Below are 16,280 nucleotides of genomic sequence, written 5' to 3'. Positions count from 1 at the left end.
GGTTCCACCTGACTCTTGTACTGTTATAGAGGTATTTTCCTCCCTCTTCTCTCTCCAAAACAATGCCCATCATTTCTGATATTTTATGTCGAAGAATAAGAAAAGGAAAACAGACAAATAGTAATACCTGTGAGAGTTGTAAATAATTAATGACTTTTTCCTTACTACATCAAACATTTGAAAGAATACTACAGGGAAGAACAAGAGTCCCTCTCTATAATTTCATAGATATATAGTGGCTAGATGTATAATGTGGAAAATGCACAAGGGGAGAAGGAAGTGTCGTGAATGAAGGTGTACAATCTCACAAAATTACTTTTTCCTTCATTCTACATTACACTTGTATGTATACATAGCTTATGTGAGAATATTTTATGTAACACATAGAGGTGAGAGGTGTGTTGGCGCGGGATCATACAATGAAAATGTCTGTGAAAAGCGAAAGCTGCACGAGAAGGAAAATTTTCCTCAACAATTGGAAGGTGTTAGAATGGAGTACAATTTCCTCCTCTTCGAAAACTTTCCTTCCCCTCCTTGTACACTTGAACTACAATGCCCATTTTCTGTGTGACCCTCCACTATATATTGAATGATATATAACCGTACAAACTTGGCAAATTCTACAAACTCTCTCCACCTCCTCACCCTTCTTGCCCATTTCACCCAAAAACATTTGTCCCATCTCAACCCTCGTTGAAATCATTGTTAGAGCCTATAACAATCAAATAGGTCAACGATATCGATAAGAGATTTTATTTGCAAAATCATGGCATCATGAACGTGCTCCCCCCCCCACGCTCCAACCACATGCCCTTCTCCGTAATAAATTTGCAATTAATTCACGCTAAATTGCAATTTGATGAGAAAATGCTCAATTATTCAATGCGATTGTATTTAATTTGCAATTTTCATTCAAAAGCACACACACAAAATGAGAGGAAAAAACAAACATATCTCATACGGTGTGCTATCTGTAAAAATTCATTTTGAAAACAATTACAAACTTTTAATGGTATAATATATAGCAAAACTTTAATATATTTATTTTTAACGAAAAAAAATGAGAGGAGGAAAAAGAGAGAAGTCTGTGGGAATTATTTTGATGCTTCAACAACTATTTTATTATGTGTGGCGGGGGACTAACAATGAATCTGCTGTCCCTGGAAAATGAATGCAAATTTGTGAGGTGGAAAAAACGAACGACCGTTGAATTTGGAAAATCAGTCATGCATGATTGACTTTTGAAAATTTCCGGCTTTGCTATTTGTATTTTTTTTATTCCTAATTCTAGGAATTTCCGATAGAGTTAGGGTCCTTTATTATTCATAAAATTCTTTGGCGGGGAATTTTATCAATATAATTTTTAAAAATGTGAAGAGATATTTTAAGTTTCTATATTTATGATCTTTATATGAGATTTTTTTTTCAAATTTTGTGAATTTTTGTAAAAGTTTTTTTCGCGATTCTTCTGAACATTTATTATGGAGTTTTAGCACACAAATACTCACAAAAAGTGGAAAAAAAAACTCATAGTAAATCAAAAAATCTAACCAAAGAAGTCTCTAAAAAAGTCCTTCATAAGACAACCAAAAAATAAAAATTAATCAAAATCAAACCAATTTAATTTCAAAATAGCCCACATTCCGGAAAAATTTCACATATCCTGTAAATTTTAACTTATTTGCCATATTATTTAATGCCATGGAGGAGAGGCTTTGTTGTAATGTTTTTCCTCTTGAAAAAAAAATTGTTGTACCAACCGTGCTTGTCACCGAGGGAGACATACTCGAGCACTGCGTGATTTACTGATGCTATTCAGCTGTGTTTTATTTTTGTGGGAATACAAATTATTTATTTCGTATTGACTATTGTTTTTATTTTTGACATTGCCTAATGGAGTTGCGGAGTGCTTTCCTCCTGAAATATTTTATTTATGGGCTCAGCGCGGCTCAGCTCAGCTTTGAGCAGTTTAAAATATGATAATTTTCAGTTGGAATCTTTGAATTTTACTTCTTCTTTTTAGTTTTATTACTGTAGGTATATTTGTTTAAAATTTTCTTGATTAGAACTCTCAATATTTAAGCCTAAATGTTGAGTTTTATGGTTTTAAATTTTTGGTTTTATCTAGACAATTCCTTAAATAAAAAATGAGTAGACTTTAATTTTTTATTGGTTCTAAATCAATTCTAAAAGCTAAACCTGAATTAGAAAAAAAGACTTAAGGAATCTAGATTTATAAAGCTTGAGATTACTTAACAACATTAACGGATTTGGCATGCAAAATTAGCCAGATCTTAATATTTTTAGTTATAAATTCTAATTTGACGTTTCTTCTTATATTTGACATTTATTTTAAACTTTAAAATTTCTAACGCTCGAAATTTCTTTTAGAACGTTTTTTTTAAAGCCTTTAACAATTCATTTGTAATATTCGTTGTTTATTCTAAGTTTGAAGCTTTTATAGCGTTAATAATTTTCCTCTAAGAAATATTTTTTATTGAGCTTTTTTTAATCACTTAAATAAATATTCTTGTCACGTTACAACTCAAAATATATTTTTAAAATGTAAGTACCTACCGTACCTACTTTATGGAATTTTTTCTCTCGATTTCAACTTTAAATCTTTGGATTAGATGAAATTTAAGCAAGTTCAAAGCTTTAGAACAAAACAATGGTACCTATAAAATACAAACTTTATTTCGGCAACCGATAAATCCACTATATAGCAAATTTTCTCTTCCGTGTAAGCATTTAGCACATACGGTCTGAGACAGATTAAATTATTTCCCACTAAATAAAATTACTTCTCATGAGAGAGAGACATGTTGTCTGAATTTCAAATAATGCACCGGCAATAAAGCCACAACACTCCCAAGAATTAATGCATTGTACGTGGAATAAACACAAAACAGGGATGTTTTAAACTGTTCGCAAATCCCACTTTAATGTTGCTCATGAGAACGTGAAGAGCTCAAATTTCAAATTGAGCTTATTGTTGAGTTTAGCAGGCTCAAAAAAATATCTACTGCGCACTAATATTTCTCCTCGCTCTTAGAGGCTTGGCGGTGGGTTTTTACTCATCATCTTTTTGTGCAACAACGATGGAATAAAAAACTCTTTCGTGCGAGCATTTAGCTCTTTGTAAAGCAAAATGAGCGCGTAAATGTTTGAAAAAAATTCCCAATAATGTGATCGGGAGTTTTGATTAAAAATACATCATCAATCTCGTGATCAAAGAGCCATTCACACGCAAATGCCAAAGAGACGAATTCACAATATAGTGTTGACGATGGATTATACAAGATCAAAATTTTCTGCTGACATTTTTTTTTCTTTTACAAATGATGGAGAGTTGTGAAATAAACAAATATCTGATTAAATGTAAATTCCCCATTTCAGCTGTGCCAATGTGCTGATTTGGTGATTGAGATCACCGGAAATTTGGGCCAAGACGACTCATACTACCGCCTAGATTACTACCCACCGTATGGCAACCCTGCTCCGAACACGACAATCGCATCCCGCGACATTGGGGATAGGATACAATTTTCACACACACTACCTGGTACGAGGTACAACTTTTGGTTGTACTACACCAATGCCACTCATCACGATTGGCTCACGTGGACTGTCTCCATCACGACAGGTAAGGGGCACAAAAAATCTCACGTGCGTCATATTTTGAAATACAAAATAATTCTATTGTGGAGCAAAAGCGTGTTGAATTTCTTCTTGAATGGTTTCTCATATCAACAAATGGTTCTCTCTTGTATGTTCCATTCTATGGGGCATGTTCAATGAAAAATGATTTCTCTCCACGCTTGAGTTCAGTGAAAATTTCCTCAATGAAATGCTTCATAAATTTGTCACTTTGCTTTTGACATAGTTTGAGACATTTTTGAGATATTGAATGTGAGATATCTATATTCAAAATTACTCAATTGAGATTTATTATTGAAATCGTTTTGTATTATTTACTCTTCGTACATGTTTTTGTGAATGTTTAACATTCAAATAAAGCCAATAAAGCATATGCAGAGCAATCATATGCTCATGAAGCATACGAATAAATTACGAATTGAATTGTTCAGTAAATGAGGATTGATGAAGCATATTGTAGTAAATCATATTCATAAGTATGCTATCCAAAATTGGAATATTTAGGCAAAGCATATGCTCATGAAGCATACTATTAAATTGTTTCAGTATTAAATCTTTCCTGATTTATATCCGCAATTGTTGTAAGACATTAAATTTTTATAACAAAATAAATAATTAAGAAGAGACATAAGTATCAAAATAAAAAAAAATGATAAAGCAAGATTCAAATACGCATGAAGCATAAGATTTTTAAATAAACTCCATGCAGTACTATCCTAACTTATTTAAAATTAGCACAATTTTCCATGGAGAAAAGTAAAATGCAACTCTGATTATTTTCCAATAAACATTTTAAACAAACAATCTCACCTCTCACCCAAAATACGCCATCACCTAATCTTAATTATTTATTTCAAATACAATGTCACTGCCTCTCTATTTTGCAATTTTAATGAATAAATCGATAAGAAATTTGATATTTGTGCAAATCAATAATATAACGTATCACTCACCCATATAAATTGCAGATGAACTTGCTTTTCTGTATGCTCTTACTGATATATGAAATATTAATGTGGTTTGTCAATGCAAATGGAATTTATTTGCATTTCAATTCTATTGTAGAATTGCAGTTCCAATTAAAAGCAGCTGTTTACTAATTCAACCAACTCCACGCATTAAACTTGTAAAGTACTTCTTCATTGAGAAAAGACGGAACAAATTTATGAAACTTTTCCACAGATTAAAATCCAAATCAAGTAAAAATTTTCTTCGCGGAAGAACTTACAAAGTGTCAGAATGAGGAAAAATTTTATTAGCACAAACTTTAAAACCCCCAGAGCGGTCGTTGTGCATATTTCGGTGTGGATTTGTACGTGAATAAAATTTTAAATTGAGTTTGAGAGTATGGAGAGAAGAGTATACCAAAAAGCACAAACTTCCTCTATTGCAGTGCTTTTCTTATACATTACATCAAGGAAGTCTTATGCAAATTTGGGTTGAGAGAGCGCAAAGAGGAAATAGTTTATAGGGTATACAACATGATAAGTTTTCTCGTTTGCTCCACCCACGTTGTATAGAGATTTTTTTTTATTATCAAAATCAATTTTTTCTTCATTCTTCTTCATCATTTTTACAGCTCCTGAACCACCATCGAATCTCTCAGTTTCCGTACGAAGTGGCAAAACCGTCCTCATATCATGGAGTCCGCCCACACAAGGCAATTTTACTAGTTTTAAGCTAAGGGTAAGTTGAAAACATAAAGCTGTGACAAGCATAAAACACGCCATATGATGCGCTTACATGAATAAATCATAAAAGCATAAAAATAAATCGAAAAGCTGATTTTCTTTTATGCAAAAAAAATCAATTAAAATTTAACAAAAAGCTCCATTTTATAGTAAATGCCATTTTTTCTTTTTTATTTTCAGGTCGTTGGTTTATCAGACCCATCCACAAATCGCACAATTCCCATTGAAAATGACTCACTGCAGTACACACTGAGGGACTTAACTCCCGGTGCAACATATCAAGTGCAGGCGTACACAGTTTTCGATGGAAAAGAATCTGTTGCCTATACAAGTCGCAATTTTACCACAAGTAAGGGGAGCTTTTATATTTTAATTGATGTTTCATTTTTTTTCTCTGCGCCAATCACGTTTAATTTCTTCCCAAGGTGATTGTTTTATGCATTTTCTTCCATATTTTAATATGTATAATTTAATGTTTTCCTTCAGTTTTTAATATTATGAAAACAAATAACTTCCTCTCACTAACATTTTTATAACTAACTAACATAACACTTTCTCATTGCGCTCACTTAAAAAAAAATTCATTCACATTTTGGAGCAGTGCAACAACGAAATCGTCATAAAGATTTGTTGGATATTAAAATTTTACGAGGTAAAGAGATGTTGTGTGTGTGCAATTTGTGTGTGGTTTTGTAGATAAAATAGATTTTTCTTTTATTATATTTGAAACCCTTTTCCCCCTAAAATGTGCGTCCATTGATATGAGATGATAGGAAATAAATCCATTTGCGATAAAACCTAAATTAGCCCCACCATCAATAGGAGAGGAAACCCTCCGCGATTAATGCTTGAATTTTACGTGAAAGCTTTTGCCATAAATAAGGTCATTGAATCTCTACATAATGTACAATATTAGTGATGTCATAACTCATGCTACAGAGCAAAACGGGGGAGACCTAGATATTTAAATTAAATTTTCGCCAACACCACTAATGTTCATAACATGAGTTTGTTTATTCACTCACTCCTTCTGCATTTAAGTACCCACCAACATTATAAAATAAACTCGCAACATAAACCAATATGCGCGATGTTCTCTTTTCCCTTTTCACGTGTGTGTCGATATCTATACAACACATGGTTTGAGAAATTAAAACCACAGCGCGTTTTAACTATATAGCTTACATACATATACAACAAACATTGCAATTTCAATGGAATGCAGTAACATTGCACATTCATTGAACAGACTCAAAGGCAGTGGCGAGCTTCCGGGAATCTATATTGTTTTATGTAGTATTTTTAAATCAAAATTTATTTGATTTCTATTTGCAAAAGAAATCATTATAACAAATTAATTTGCGAGCTTAAAATGTTTGGCATTGAGTAGAGCAAGAAAATTCTACTAAAAACGCGAAGAAGGTTGAAGACGGTGCGTGCGAAAAGTAGGTGAATGGTGAATTTTGTGGGTATTCATCCCAAGAGAATGTCGATTGTAAAGTAAAGTTTATTTTATTTATTTAGCATTAGGGGAGAATGGCTTTATAGTTGGGATTTTTGAAGATATAAATAAGAAATTTTGCACAAAAATTGATTAGATAACTATGTAAGAACATTGACCGATTTCTTTCTTGTTATTTATTTATTTTTAAATTTTTTTCTATCAAAATTAAGACTTATTAACCCTTTCGCGTTAATTAGATACGCTGAGATAAACGTGAAACATGTTTTCCTAAGATTTCGACCGGACTTTGATTTCTACAATGAGATTGTTATTATATTATCTTAATTATCCTTATTTTAATTTTAAAGAGAATTAAAATAAGAAAAACAGCCCATATGCCTTAGAATATTCTTAGAAGAATTTGTGCAAATTTGTATAATTCTAACTTTAAAAAGATGAGCCAAATGTCCTAAGAATCCCGATTATTTAAAATTCTATCATTCGGTTTTTTGACTTTTTCTTATTAAGAATAGAATTTTGTGATTTTCTTTTCAAAAAAATTTAATTTTGAGAAACTAAAATATTTTATCCAAAAATTATTTCTTTTTAAAAATGAACAAGGTCAGATTCAAGCCATGCTCCCCTACAATAAATTAAACTCAATAAAATTGAATTTAATTCTTTTCAATGAGAATTAAAACATAAATAATTAAATATATAAATGGACAAGTAAACATATTTCATATAAAAATGTAAAAAAAGAGAATAAAAAAAATGAAAAATATTCATCTCACATTCATTGATATTTTAAATTACCTCCCTCCCCCTCCCACAATAGTCTTTTGATTGTTTTTTTTTTTTGCTATTTAATACTTTTCAATCCTTTCCTGTGTGTTGTTATTTCGAAACCTCATTCAATAAAATTTTTATGAACGAGAGGAAAAAGAGAATTTAGACCGGAATGTCGAGAGATAAGACTTGTTAATCCGCGCACGTGGATTTCTTTTGAGAGTTCATTGTTACGAGTTTTGCGGAAACCAGATTAATTGAGAGTTTTTAAGTCGGTTTTTAGGGGCAAAAGAAAATGGGAAAACCCGTTGGAAAAAATGTGTTTATGAGAAAAGACAAGTTTAAGATTTATTCTTATTTTTGGAGGTTTTCAGGTTAATTTGTGCTTTTCCGTAAAGATAAATTCAGCGTGATTTTTGAACCTGATTTAAGATTATTTTTGCAAGACTTTTAAAAATAAATCATTGAGAATTTAGGTCCATAAGTTCATTAAGCCATTGATTTTTAAGAAGTTTAAAACGACTTAAGATTCTAAAGTTTCTAACCAGCCAAAGTTTGGCAAATTTTAAGTCTTTTTTTCACAGAAGTTCGGCAAAATGGCTAAAATAAATCAGAGAAAATCGCCAATCAATCAATCTTTAACTTTAGCCCTCTTGTTAGCCTTATTGTTAGTTAATATTTAATAAATCAGTGTATTTGCCTTTGCGTGATAACTCTCATGTAATAAAATTTTCAGAGCTCCGAAGGTGTGAAGGTGATTGGTCTCTATATATACGCATGGGATCAACTTTCAACTTAACTTTGTGAATTAATTAAATAATTCAATATTTTATTAACTTTTCATGGTGTTGGCTACTTTGGCATCTCATTTGATCATTTTATAGGCTCATTGATTTTCTTTTAGTATGATTTTCTTCCCAATGAATGAAAAATCAAAGTAAAATTTTAACAAAGAAAATGAAAATTCTTTTTTCCAGAACCAAATACGCCGGGAAAATTTATTGTTTGGTTTAGAAATGAAACAACCCTGTTGGTGCTGTGGCAGCCACCGTATCCCGCGGGGATTTATACGCACTACAAGGTGTCGATAGAGCCACCCGATGCCCTGGAGAGTGTGCTGTATGTGGAGAAGGAGGGTGAACCCCCGGGGCCAGCTCAGGCGGCCTTTAAGGGACTCGTGCCGGGGCGCGCGTACAACATATCAGTACAGACCATGTCAGAGGATGAAATTTCCCTGCCCACGACAGCGCAGTACCGCACTGTGCCACTACGACCAATGAATGTGAGCTTCGACTGGAACTCCATCACCTCCAACTCCTTCAAAGTACAGTGGGAGGCACCAAAGGGTAATAGTGAGTTCGACAAGTATCAAGTGTCGCTGGCCACATCGCGGCGCCAACAATTTGTCCCCCGCACCAGTGACAGTGTGGCATGGCTCGAATTTCGGGAGAATCTCGAGCCAGGCAAGACATATCAAGTTGTCGTGAAGACCGTGTCGGGTAAGGTGACATCGTGGCCAGCAACGGGTGATGTAACCCTCAAACCCCTTCCCGTACTCGGCTTGAGATCCTTCACGAACGAACAAACAGGCCTCGTAACCATTACATGGGATCCCGATCCAGCCAGTACTCAGGATGAATACAAAATTAGCTATCACGAAGTTGAGACATTCAATGGGGATGCCAGCACAATGAACACCGACCGCACAACCTACCCCCTCGAAACACTCCTCCCGGGACGCAACTACTCCCTCACAGTGCAAGCAATCTCCGCAAAAGTGGAATCAAATGAATCCACCATCATCGTTGTCACGCGTCCCTCCTCACCCATCATCGAGGATCTAAAGTCTATTCGCGAAGGGCTCAACATAAGCTGGAAGAGCGACGTCAACTCGCGCCAGGAAAAATATGAGATTATGTATTCGAGAAATGACACAGGCGAAATGAAGACAATCCTCACCACCGACTCGAGGAGAGTCATAAAGAATTTGTATCCCGGAGCTGGGTATGAAATAAAAGTCTTCGCCCTTAGTCATGGTCTCCGTAGTGAACCCCATGCATACTTCCAAGCTGTCTGTGAGTATATTTTTTATCTATTTGCTTTTCTGCAAGCTTTCATTTTTTACAGAACGATAGTCTCAATCTGACCTTTTTTTCCCTTAAGATTAACTTTTTTTTTAAATAAAAAACTAAATTTGGTTAATTAAAATTCATATTTTTAAAAGGAAATGAAAGTTCAATCACCCTTTCAAATTAAAAGCTTAGAAAAATCACATAGGGTTGGATTTAAATCGTTCTCCCCTATGAAATTTCCACCACGTATTTTTGCATTCACCAGCAAGTTCCCTCGAACTTTTACAGCAAGTTTTAAAACACCCTGGACGAGACATTTTGCAACAAACTTTCCAAATAGTTTATCTTCACAAATACAAAAGGGAACTTTGTAAAATAAAGAGATAAAAAAGACTGATAAACTCACACAGAAGGTTTATCAGAAAATCGTTAAAATTCTTACGTTAATTTTATTTTCAAACAGATTAAATTCTTTACCTAGAAAATTAAATTGGGAGAAGAGAATTTATTTAAAACTTTCAGAAATGTCTCCTTCGGGGAATTTCCGAGAGTTTTCCTGTGAGTTCCAGTTTCGCAAAGTTGCTATAGGGAAATCAGGGTCATTATGATGCAAAAGAATTTCGTAAAAAATAATCTTTTTTTTTTCATTTCTGTATTTAATTTTAACAATTGAAAGATTATTTTGACTAGATTTATATAATATCATTAGATTTTTTTCATTATAATTGTTTAAAAAATATTTCAAAGTGTTAAAAAAATAATATAAATGTAAAATATTGTTTATAATGTAATTGCATACCTGAGGAAGGAGAAATAAAGCTCCGAAACGTAAGCAAAAATAATAAACGAGGAATTTCAAAAAGGTCAGATCCTGACTCTCCCAACAGTGAAAATAAAAATTTAAAATTATTTTACCTTGGCCCTTGAATTATAAAAAAATGAAATTAATTTATTAAGAAGGTTTTTTGAAGTTCAAGAAAATTATCAAATTATTAAATGAACGTAATTTGACATTTTTACGACAATTCGGTGCTGTTAAATACTTTCTTCAGGCATCTAGAATTTCTTTTTAAAAAACTGTTAAAATCTCTAATATTTAAACAAACTTTTAATTTCTGTATTTAAAGAATTTTATTTTAAATTGGCCTTTGAGTATAAAAAATAAACGAAGAAGTTTATTTCTAGAGAAGTTTTCTTTCTTTAACGAAAATTATAAAATTAAAGTTTTAGGCATTTTTTATGGCAGTTCGGTAATATTTCACCTATTCTCAATTCTTGAATAAAATAAAATTAAAAAAAAACACAGTTAAAATGTCTAAAGAAACAAAATAAATTAGAAAAAATAATTTAGAAAACTTTTTTCAAACACTTCAAGAATTCATTGAAGACTTCTGATAACTACATGGCGCCTCCATCGTTAATTCCTCATTTTATTTACTCTTTATCGAAACCAACTTCCTATTTTTTTTAATTAAAGCAATTCCAGGAAAAAAAGACACGAAACAATTTAAAACTCACGAGGAAAAATTAAATGCTATAAAATTAAAGATTTTAATTAAATGTTCTTTTGTAAACTTTTGTGGAAGCTCACAACGAGCTTTGGGGTGAAATTTAAATTTTCCCCAACAGGGAAGTAGAATAACAATTTGCAAATTGAATTAATTTTGAAAAGCGCCAATCCAGAGAAGAGGTTGAAGAGCAAGCAGAATTTTATGCAAAATACCTTTCAAGACGATGCATCGTGTTGTCTGTCTGAATTGTTTATGCAAAACGTGTATGGGAAAATGCATTATAGGAGAAAAATTGAATGGAAGCTTATCTCCTGCATTTGATGTCAATTTCTAGAAGCCTTCTTATCCTTTTGCAGATCCTAATTCTCCGCGGAACATGACAATTGAAAAGGTGACAAGCAATTCCGTGCTTGTGCGGTGGATGCCACCGATTCAGAGTGAATTTAGCGAATACTCCATTCGATACCGCACTGAGAGTGAACGTCAGTGGATTAGGTTGCCTTCCGTGAAATCCACAGAAGCTGATGTGACTGACATGACGCCGGGAGAGAAGTACACGATTCAGGTGAATACAGTCAGCTATGGCGTTGAGAGCCCAAATCCGCAGCACGTGAACCAGACTGTGCGTCCCAATCCCGTGTCCAACATCATCCCCCTCGTGGACTCCACGAATATCACCCTCGAATGGCCACGACCTGAGGGTAGAGTGGAGACGTATTTCGTGCACTGGTGGCCTGTGGCCAATCCCGATCAGGTGCACACGAAGAATGTGTCTGAAGTCTACGTGACCCCAATGAGTTGGGTCGGTGGTGACCACGCAGATGGGAAGCTCGGGATGGATGACACTCCAACCGTTCATGTCCTAATTGGGGACCTAATGCCGGGGGTTCAGTACAAATTCCGCATTCACACCATCTCCTACGGACTAACCAGTGACATCACTCAGCTCACAACACGCACTAAACCCCTCATTCAGTCCGAAGTGTTTGTTGTGAATAATCTTCAGGAACGCGACATGGTCACCCTCAGCTACACCCCAACCCCGCAGATGTCTTCCAAATTTGACCTCTATCGCTTCTCCCTCGGGGATCCCGATATACCGGATAAGGAGAAGTTGGCAAATGATACAGATCGCAAAGTTACCTTTACAGGTGAGTTTTGGAAGCTTTTTTACCTGTTTTAATTTTATTCATTAATTTTATTTTTTATTTTAAATTTAAAATTAATTGTTTAAACGTTTTAAAGCTTTAATGTTTTATGTCTAAAATTGCAAAGTTTTTTTTTTATTTAACGAACATTTACTGAAGCTTTTAAAGTCAAAGGAGTTTATTCATCTCTATATGGATTATGAATTTATTTGGAGAAAGAATTAGTACACGCGTAAACTTTACAGATTAATCAATCTTCCCTTAACTCATCTAAAACAGCTGAGAAAAATCGTCAAATATTTTATTTAAAAAAATAATAGATGACGTCACTATTGTGTTTTTTTGTCTATGATACATGAAATACAGGGTGGCTAGGAAATTAGAGCATGATTTTAACCACGAATAACTTTTGATTGAATTGAGATATCTGAAAACTTCCGCCACCAAAAGATGCGTAAACTCAAAAAGTTTTATTTCTTTTTTTTTTCAAGTCGATATCTTAAAAAATGTAAAAGTTTCCATTTGTATGGAAAACGATGAAATATACTTGATTTCATGTTTATTGATTTTCTCAAAACCCATTAAAATGATCCAAAGGTGATTAAAAAATTGAATATTTGACTAAATTTGAATTAAAAAGGCCTTTCCCGGCCTAATGCGACGCAATATTCAAGCATTCTAAGAATATTTTTGAGTAAAAGCACATATTGCCATCATCGGCAATTCAGCATTTATTTGACATGAAAAGTAGTATATTTGTCGTGAACAAAACGCTTCTTTTCACGTTTTTAATCAAAAGTTATTCGCGGTTAAAATCATGCCCTAATTTCTTGGCCACCCTGTACTTCATCGGCGAGTTTTGAAAAGGTAAAAATTAGATATTTACACCAGAAAAAATCAGACAATTTTGAAAAAATATTTTTTAAAGTTAAAATGGTAATTTAATTAATGAATTATTGACAGAATTTTTGTAGAATTTTCTTTAGGAGTAATTTTCTCCTTCCGGGGGCGTCAATAGGGGATGCGGGTTTTAAAGAAGAGAATCCTTTCTCATAGCTATCGGCGTTTCACCACGCCTTCCTCAGTGGTAAGATTGTCAGTTATTTGAACCCTTGTCAAAAATCTCCTTTGCTTCTCTTGGCATTCTACATCGGCAGGGAATTTTCACTCGATTTTTCTCAATTTTTCCTTTTTCTTTGCGGAGCGAACGCACAGTACACAATCCAAAAAATTATACAATGGTGACGTCATTATTTGTATTTTTAAGCGTATTTTTCATACTTTTTTTTTCAACTATTTTCAAAGGAAAAGTAGTGAGAAGTCTTTTTCGGGAATTCTTAATATTTTTTTGATCTTCAATAAAATAGTGCATGACTTAATTTTTGGCCTCAAATAAACTGTTATGCCATACAGAGATGAATAAGCTTCTTTTAAGTGAATCACAAACCCCAAAATGTGATTAAAATTGCGCTGATTCAGCCTACAACATCAATGTGTTTTTTTTTACTTACTCATTTGACTTTTCTTTGCTTTCTTAAGAATCTCAAGATCTAAAAATAACTTCTTCCTAACTTTAGTTTAATTAATTTTTTTTTATATAATCAACAATGCCTAATATTCTTCTTACGCTTATAGGCCTAATGCCTGGCCGGCTGTACAATATAACCGTGTGGACTGTGAGTGGTGGTGTTGCGAGTCTTCCAATTCAGCGACAGGATCGCATGTACCCTGAACCAATAACCCAACTCAATGCCACACGAATCACAGACACGGAGATCACACTGAAATGGGACATCCCGAATGGGGAGTACAATGCTTTTGAGGTGCAATACCTCACAATTGACAATAACTACGTGCAGAATCTCACGGTGCACGACAGTATTACGATAAAAGACTTAAAACCCCATCGCAACTACACGTTTACCGTTGTGGTGCGTTCGGGTACAGAATCCAGCGTCTTGCGGAATAGTCTTCCAGTTTCGGCGAGTTTCACAACGAAGGAATCCGTTCCCGGGCGGGTGGATCGTTTTGAACCGGTGGACATCCAACCCAGTGAGATTACCTTTGAATGGTCGCTGCCGTCGAGTGAGCAAAATGGGGTAATTCGGCAATTCTCCATAACTTATGGGCTCGAAGGATCAGCTCATACGCAAGTGCGTGACTTCAAGCCAACTGAATTCCACGGGGTCATTAAGAATCTCCTCCCTGGCAAGTCCTATGTCTTCCGGATTCAAGCTCAGACGGTCATTGGCTATGGCCCGGAGACAATGTGGAAGCAGAAGATGCCCATTTTGGCACCACCACAGCCAGCAACACAAGTTGTTCCCACAGAGGTCTATCGTAGCTCATCCACAATTCAAATTCGCTTCCGCAAAAATTACTTCTCCGACCAGAATGGAGCTGTAATCATGTACACCATCATTGTTGCTGAAGACGACACAAAGAACGCCTCAGGCTTGGAAATGCCTTCGTGGCGCGATGTACAGAGCTACAGCCTCTGGCCACCGTACCAGGTGATCGAACCCTACTACCCATTCAAGAATAACTCAGTGGAGGATTTCACGATCGGTGCTGAAAATTGCGACATCAAACAAACTGGCTACTGCAACGGACAACTCAAATCGGGAAGAGTCTATCGCGTCAAGGTGCGCGCATTTACTGCACCAGATAAATTCACGGACACCGCCTACAGTTTTCCAATTCAAACTGGTGAGTTTTGCCACACAAATCCCCATTCATTCATTCATTCATTCACATTTCACAACTCCAAAACATTTGACTCATTTTCTTGCACATTTCCCAAAAAATAAAACTTTCAAAACACCTCAAAATTGAATCCAAAAAAACATTCTTCGTGTCCCACCAAATGTTTAATTTCTTCTTTCTCTCCACGCAAAACCAAATCAAAAAAACATATTAAGGCCTCTTGTCTGTGGGTGAGTGCTCTACTTTTCATTGTCTCACAGTGTTAAAGACTTTTAAATGATTTTGTGCTCTTTTTTTGTTTCTTCTTCTATTTTTTATTACGATTGTGTGTGATTTTTTGTGGGTTGTGATTTCTTTAAATTTTCAATGCTAATTTAGTGTCTCTCTCTCTCTCTTTGCAAACTAATCTCACGTCATTCATTTTTTGTTGGTAAATTTGTGATTTTTTTTAAGTTGTGCAAAGAGAGTTTATTAAGTGAGAAATTTATGTTATATTTTAGCAATTTTTCTTGCATCTTGAAGCGTTGCATAGAGAATGAAAAAAATAATTGCATAAAAGCCAAAAAGAGAGATTTAGCAGGTGTTTAGTTAATAAAATATGCTGAGCATGAATTAAATGTCGCCAACTATTGCAGAAAATTACTTTGATTGAAAGAATTAATTTTTCTTTTATTCCTTTTTGTGATAGTTTTTCTCTTGAAAAATTATCAGTAATTTTCAATTTAAAATTGAGAGAAAAACAATTTCTTTTATTTAAAAAAAAACCTTTTTTTCTAAATGTCTGACTTCAAAATTATGTAGAAAGATCAATTCTAAATCAAAATTGACAAAATTTTGCGCAAAATGTTCTAAAAATCTTCCTTTAATCGAATATATTCGATTTTTGACAAATAAATAGATAATAAAATCTTAGTTTTTTTTTACATATTCAAAGTCAGTAAAAAGAATTAATTTTTTCAGAAAAGAATCTATTTGAATCTGTAGAATTTTCGTATAGGACAAAAAAGTAACTTCTTAATCAAATTCAAATTATTCCGGACAGTTTTCACCTACAAAAATCGATTTTCGTTATATTAGAATTCTATTTAATTAGTAGAAGTAATTTTGTTATAATTTCCTTTCATTTTTCGTTATATTTGATTTAGGTAATTTTTGTAATTTTATTTATTTTCTTCCCATTCAATGTTCTATTTTTCCCATCTATGTGTCAAGTGAAATTCACTTCTTAGCGAGACTTAGTTGTATCTTAAGACAGCAAT

The 16,280-nt window shown here is 33.9% G+C and overlaps 4 protein-coding genes across 11 annotated transcripts in view; 3 read left to right on the top strand and 1 right to left on the bottom strand.

The window, feature by feature from the left end:
- Positions 1 to 16,280, top strand: part of LOC129791241 (fatty acid synthase-like) — a 1,176,504-nt gene that overhangs the window by 374,837 nt on the left and 785,387 nt on the right. The window lies entirely within an intron of this gene.
- The window catches only part of LOC129789856 (glutamine-dependent NAD(+) synthetase), a 932,624-nt gene that overhangs the window by 130,957 nt on the left and 785,387 nt on the right, over positions 1 to 16,280 (top strand). The window lies entirely within an intron of this gene.
- Positions 1 to 16,280, bottom strand: part of LOC129789960 (pupal cuticle protein) — a 1,201,887-nt gene that overhangs the window by 437,532 nt on the left and 748,075 nt on the right. The window lies entirely within an intron of this gene.
- Positions 1 to 16,280, top strand: part of LOC129789827 (tyrosine-protein phosphatase 10D-like) — a 47,997-nt gene that overhangs the window by 26,217 nt on the left and 5,500 nt on the right. For 4 of the 7 annotated variants that reach the window (XR_008750507.1, XR_008750509.1, XM_055826872.1 and 1 more), the window contains exons 2-8: positions 3,400 to 3,646; positions 5,240 to 5,346; positions 5,532 to 5,700; positions 8,562 to 9,659; positions 11,524 to 12,318; positions 13,951 to 15,024; positions 15,237 to 15,251. Coding sequence is in view for 4 of the 7 variants with exons in the window: in XM_055826872.1 (XP_055682847.1) it covers positions 3,400 to 3,646; positions 5,240 to 5,346; positions 5,532 to 5,700; positions 8,562 to 9,659; positions 11,524 to 12,318; positions 13,951 to 15,024; positions 15,237 to 15,251 (3,505 nt within the window). In the remaining 3 variants the exon portion in view is untranslated. The remainder of the gene's footprint in view (positions 1 to 3,399; positions 3,647 to 5,239; positions 5,347 to 5,531; positions 5,701 to 8,561; positions 9,660 to 11,523; positions 12,319 to 13,950; positions 15,025 to 15,236; positions 15,252 to 16,280) is intronic. The other 3 variants (XR_008750508.1, XM_055826873.1, XM_055826871.1) reach the window with 1 other exon arrangement.

The sequence above is a fragment of the Lutzomyia longipalpis genome, chromosome 2 (assembly GCF_024334085.1).
Source record: "Lutzomyia longipalpis isolate SR_M1_2022 chromosome 2, ASM2433408v1".
NCBI lineage: Eukaryota > Metazoa > Arthropoda > Insecta > Diptera > Psychodidae > Lutzomyia > Lutzomyia longipalpis.
Note: the sequence above shows the minus strand (reverse complement) of the source record. Positions and strands in the feature narration are given on the sequence as shown.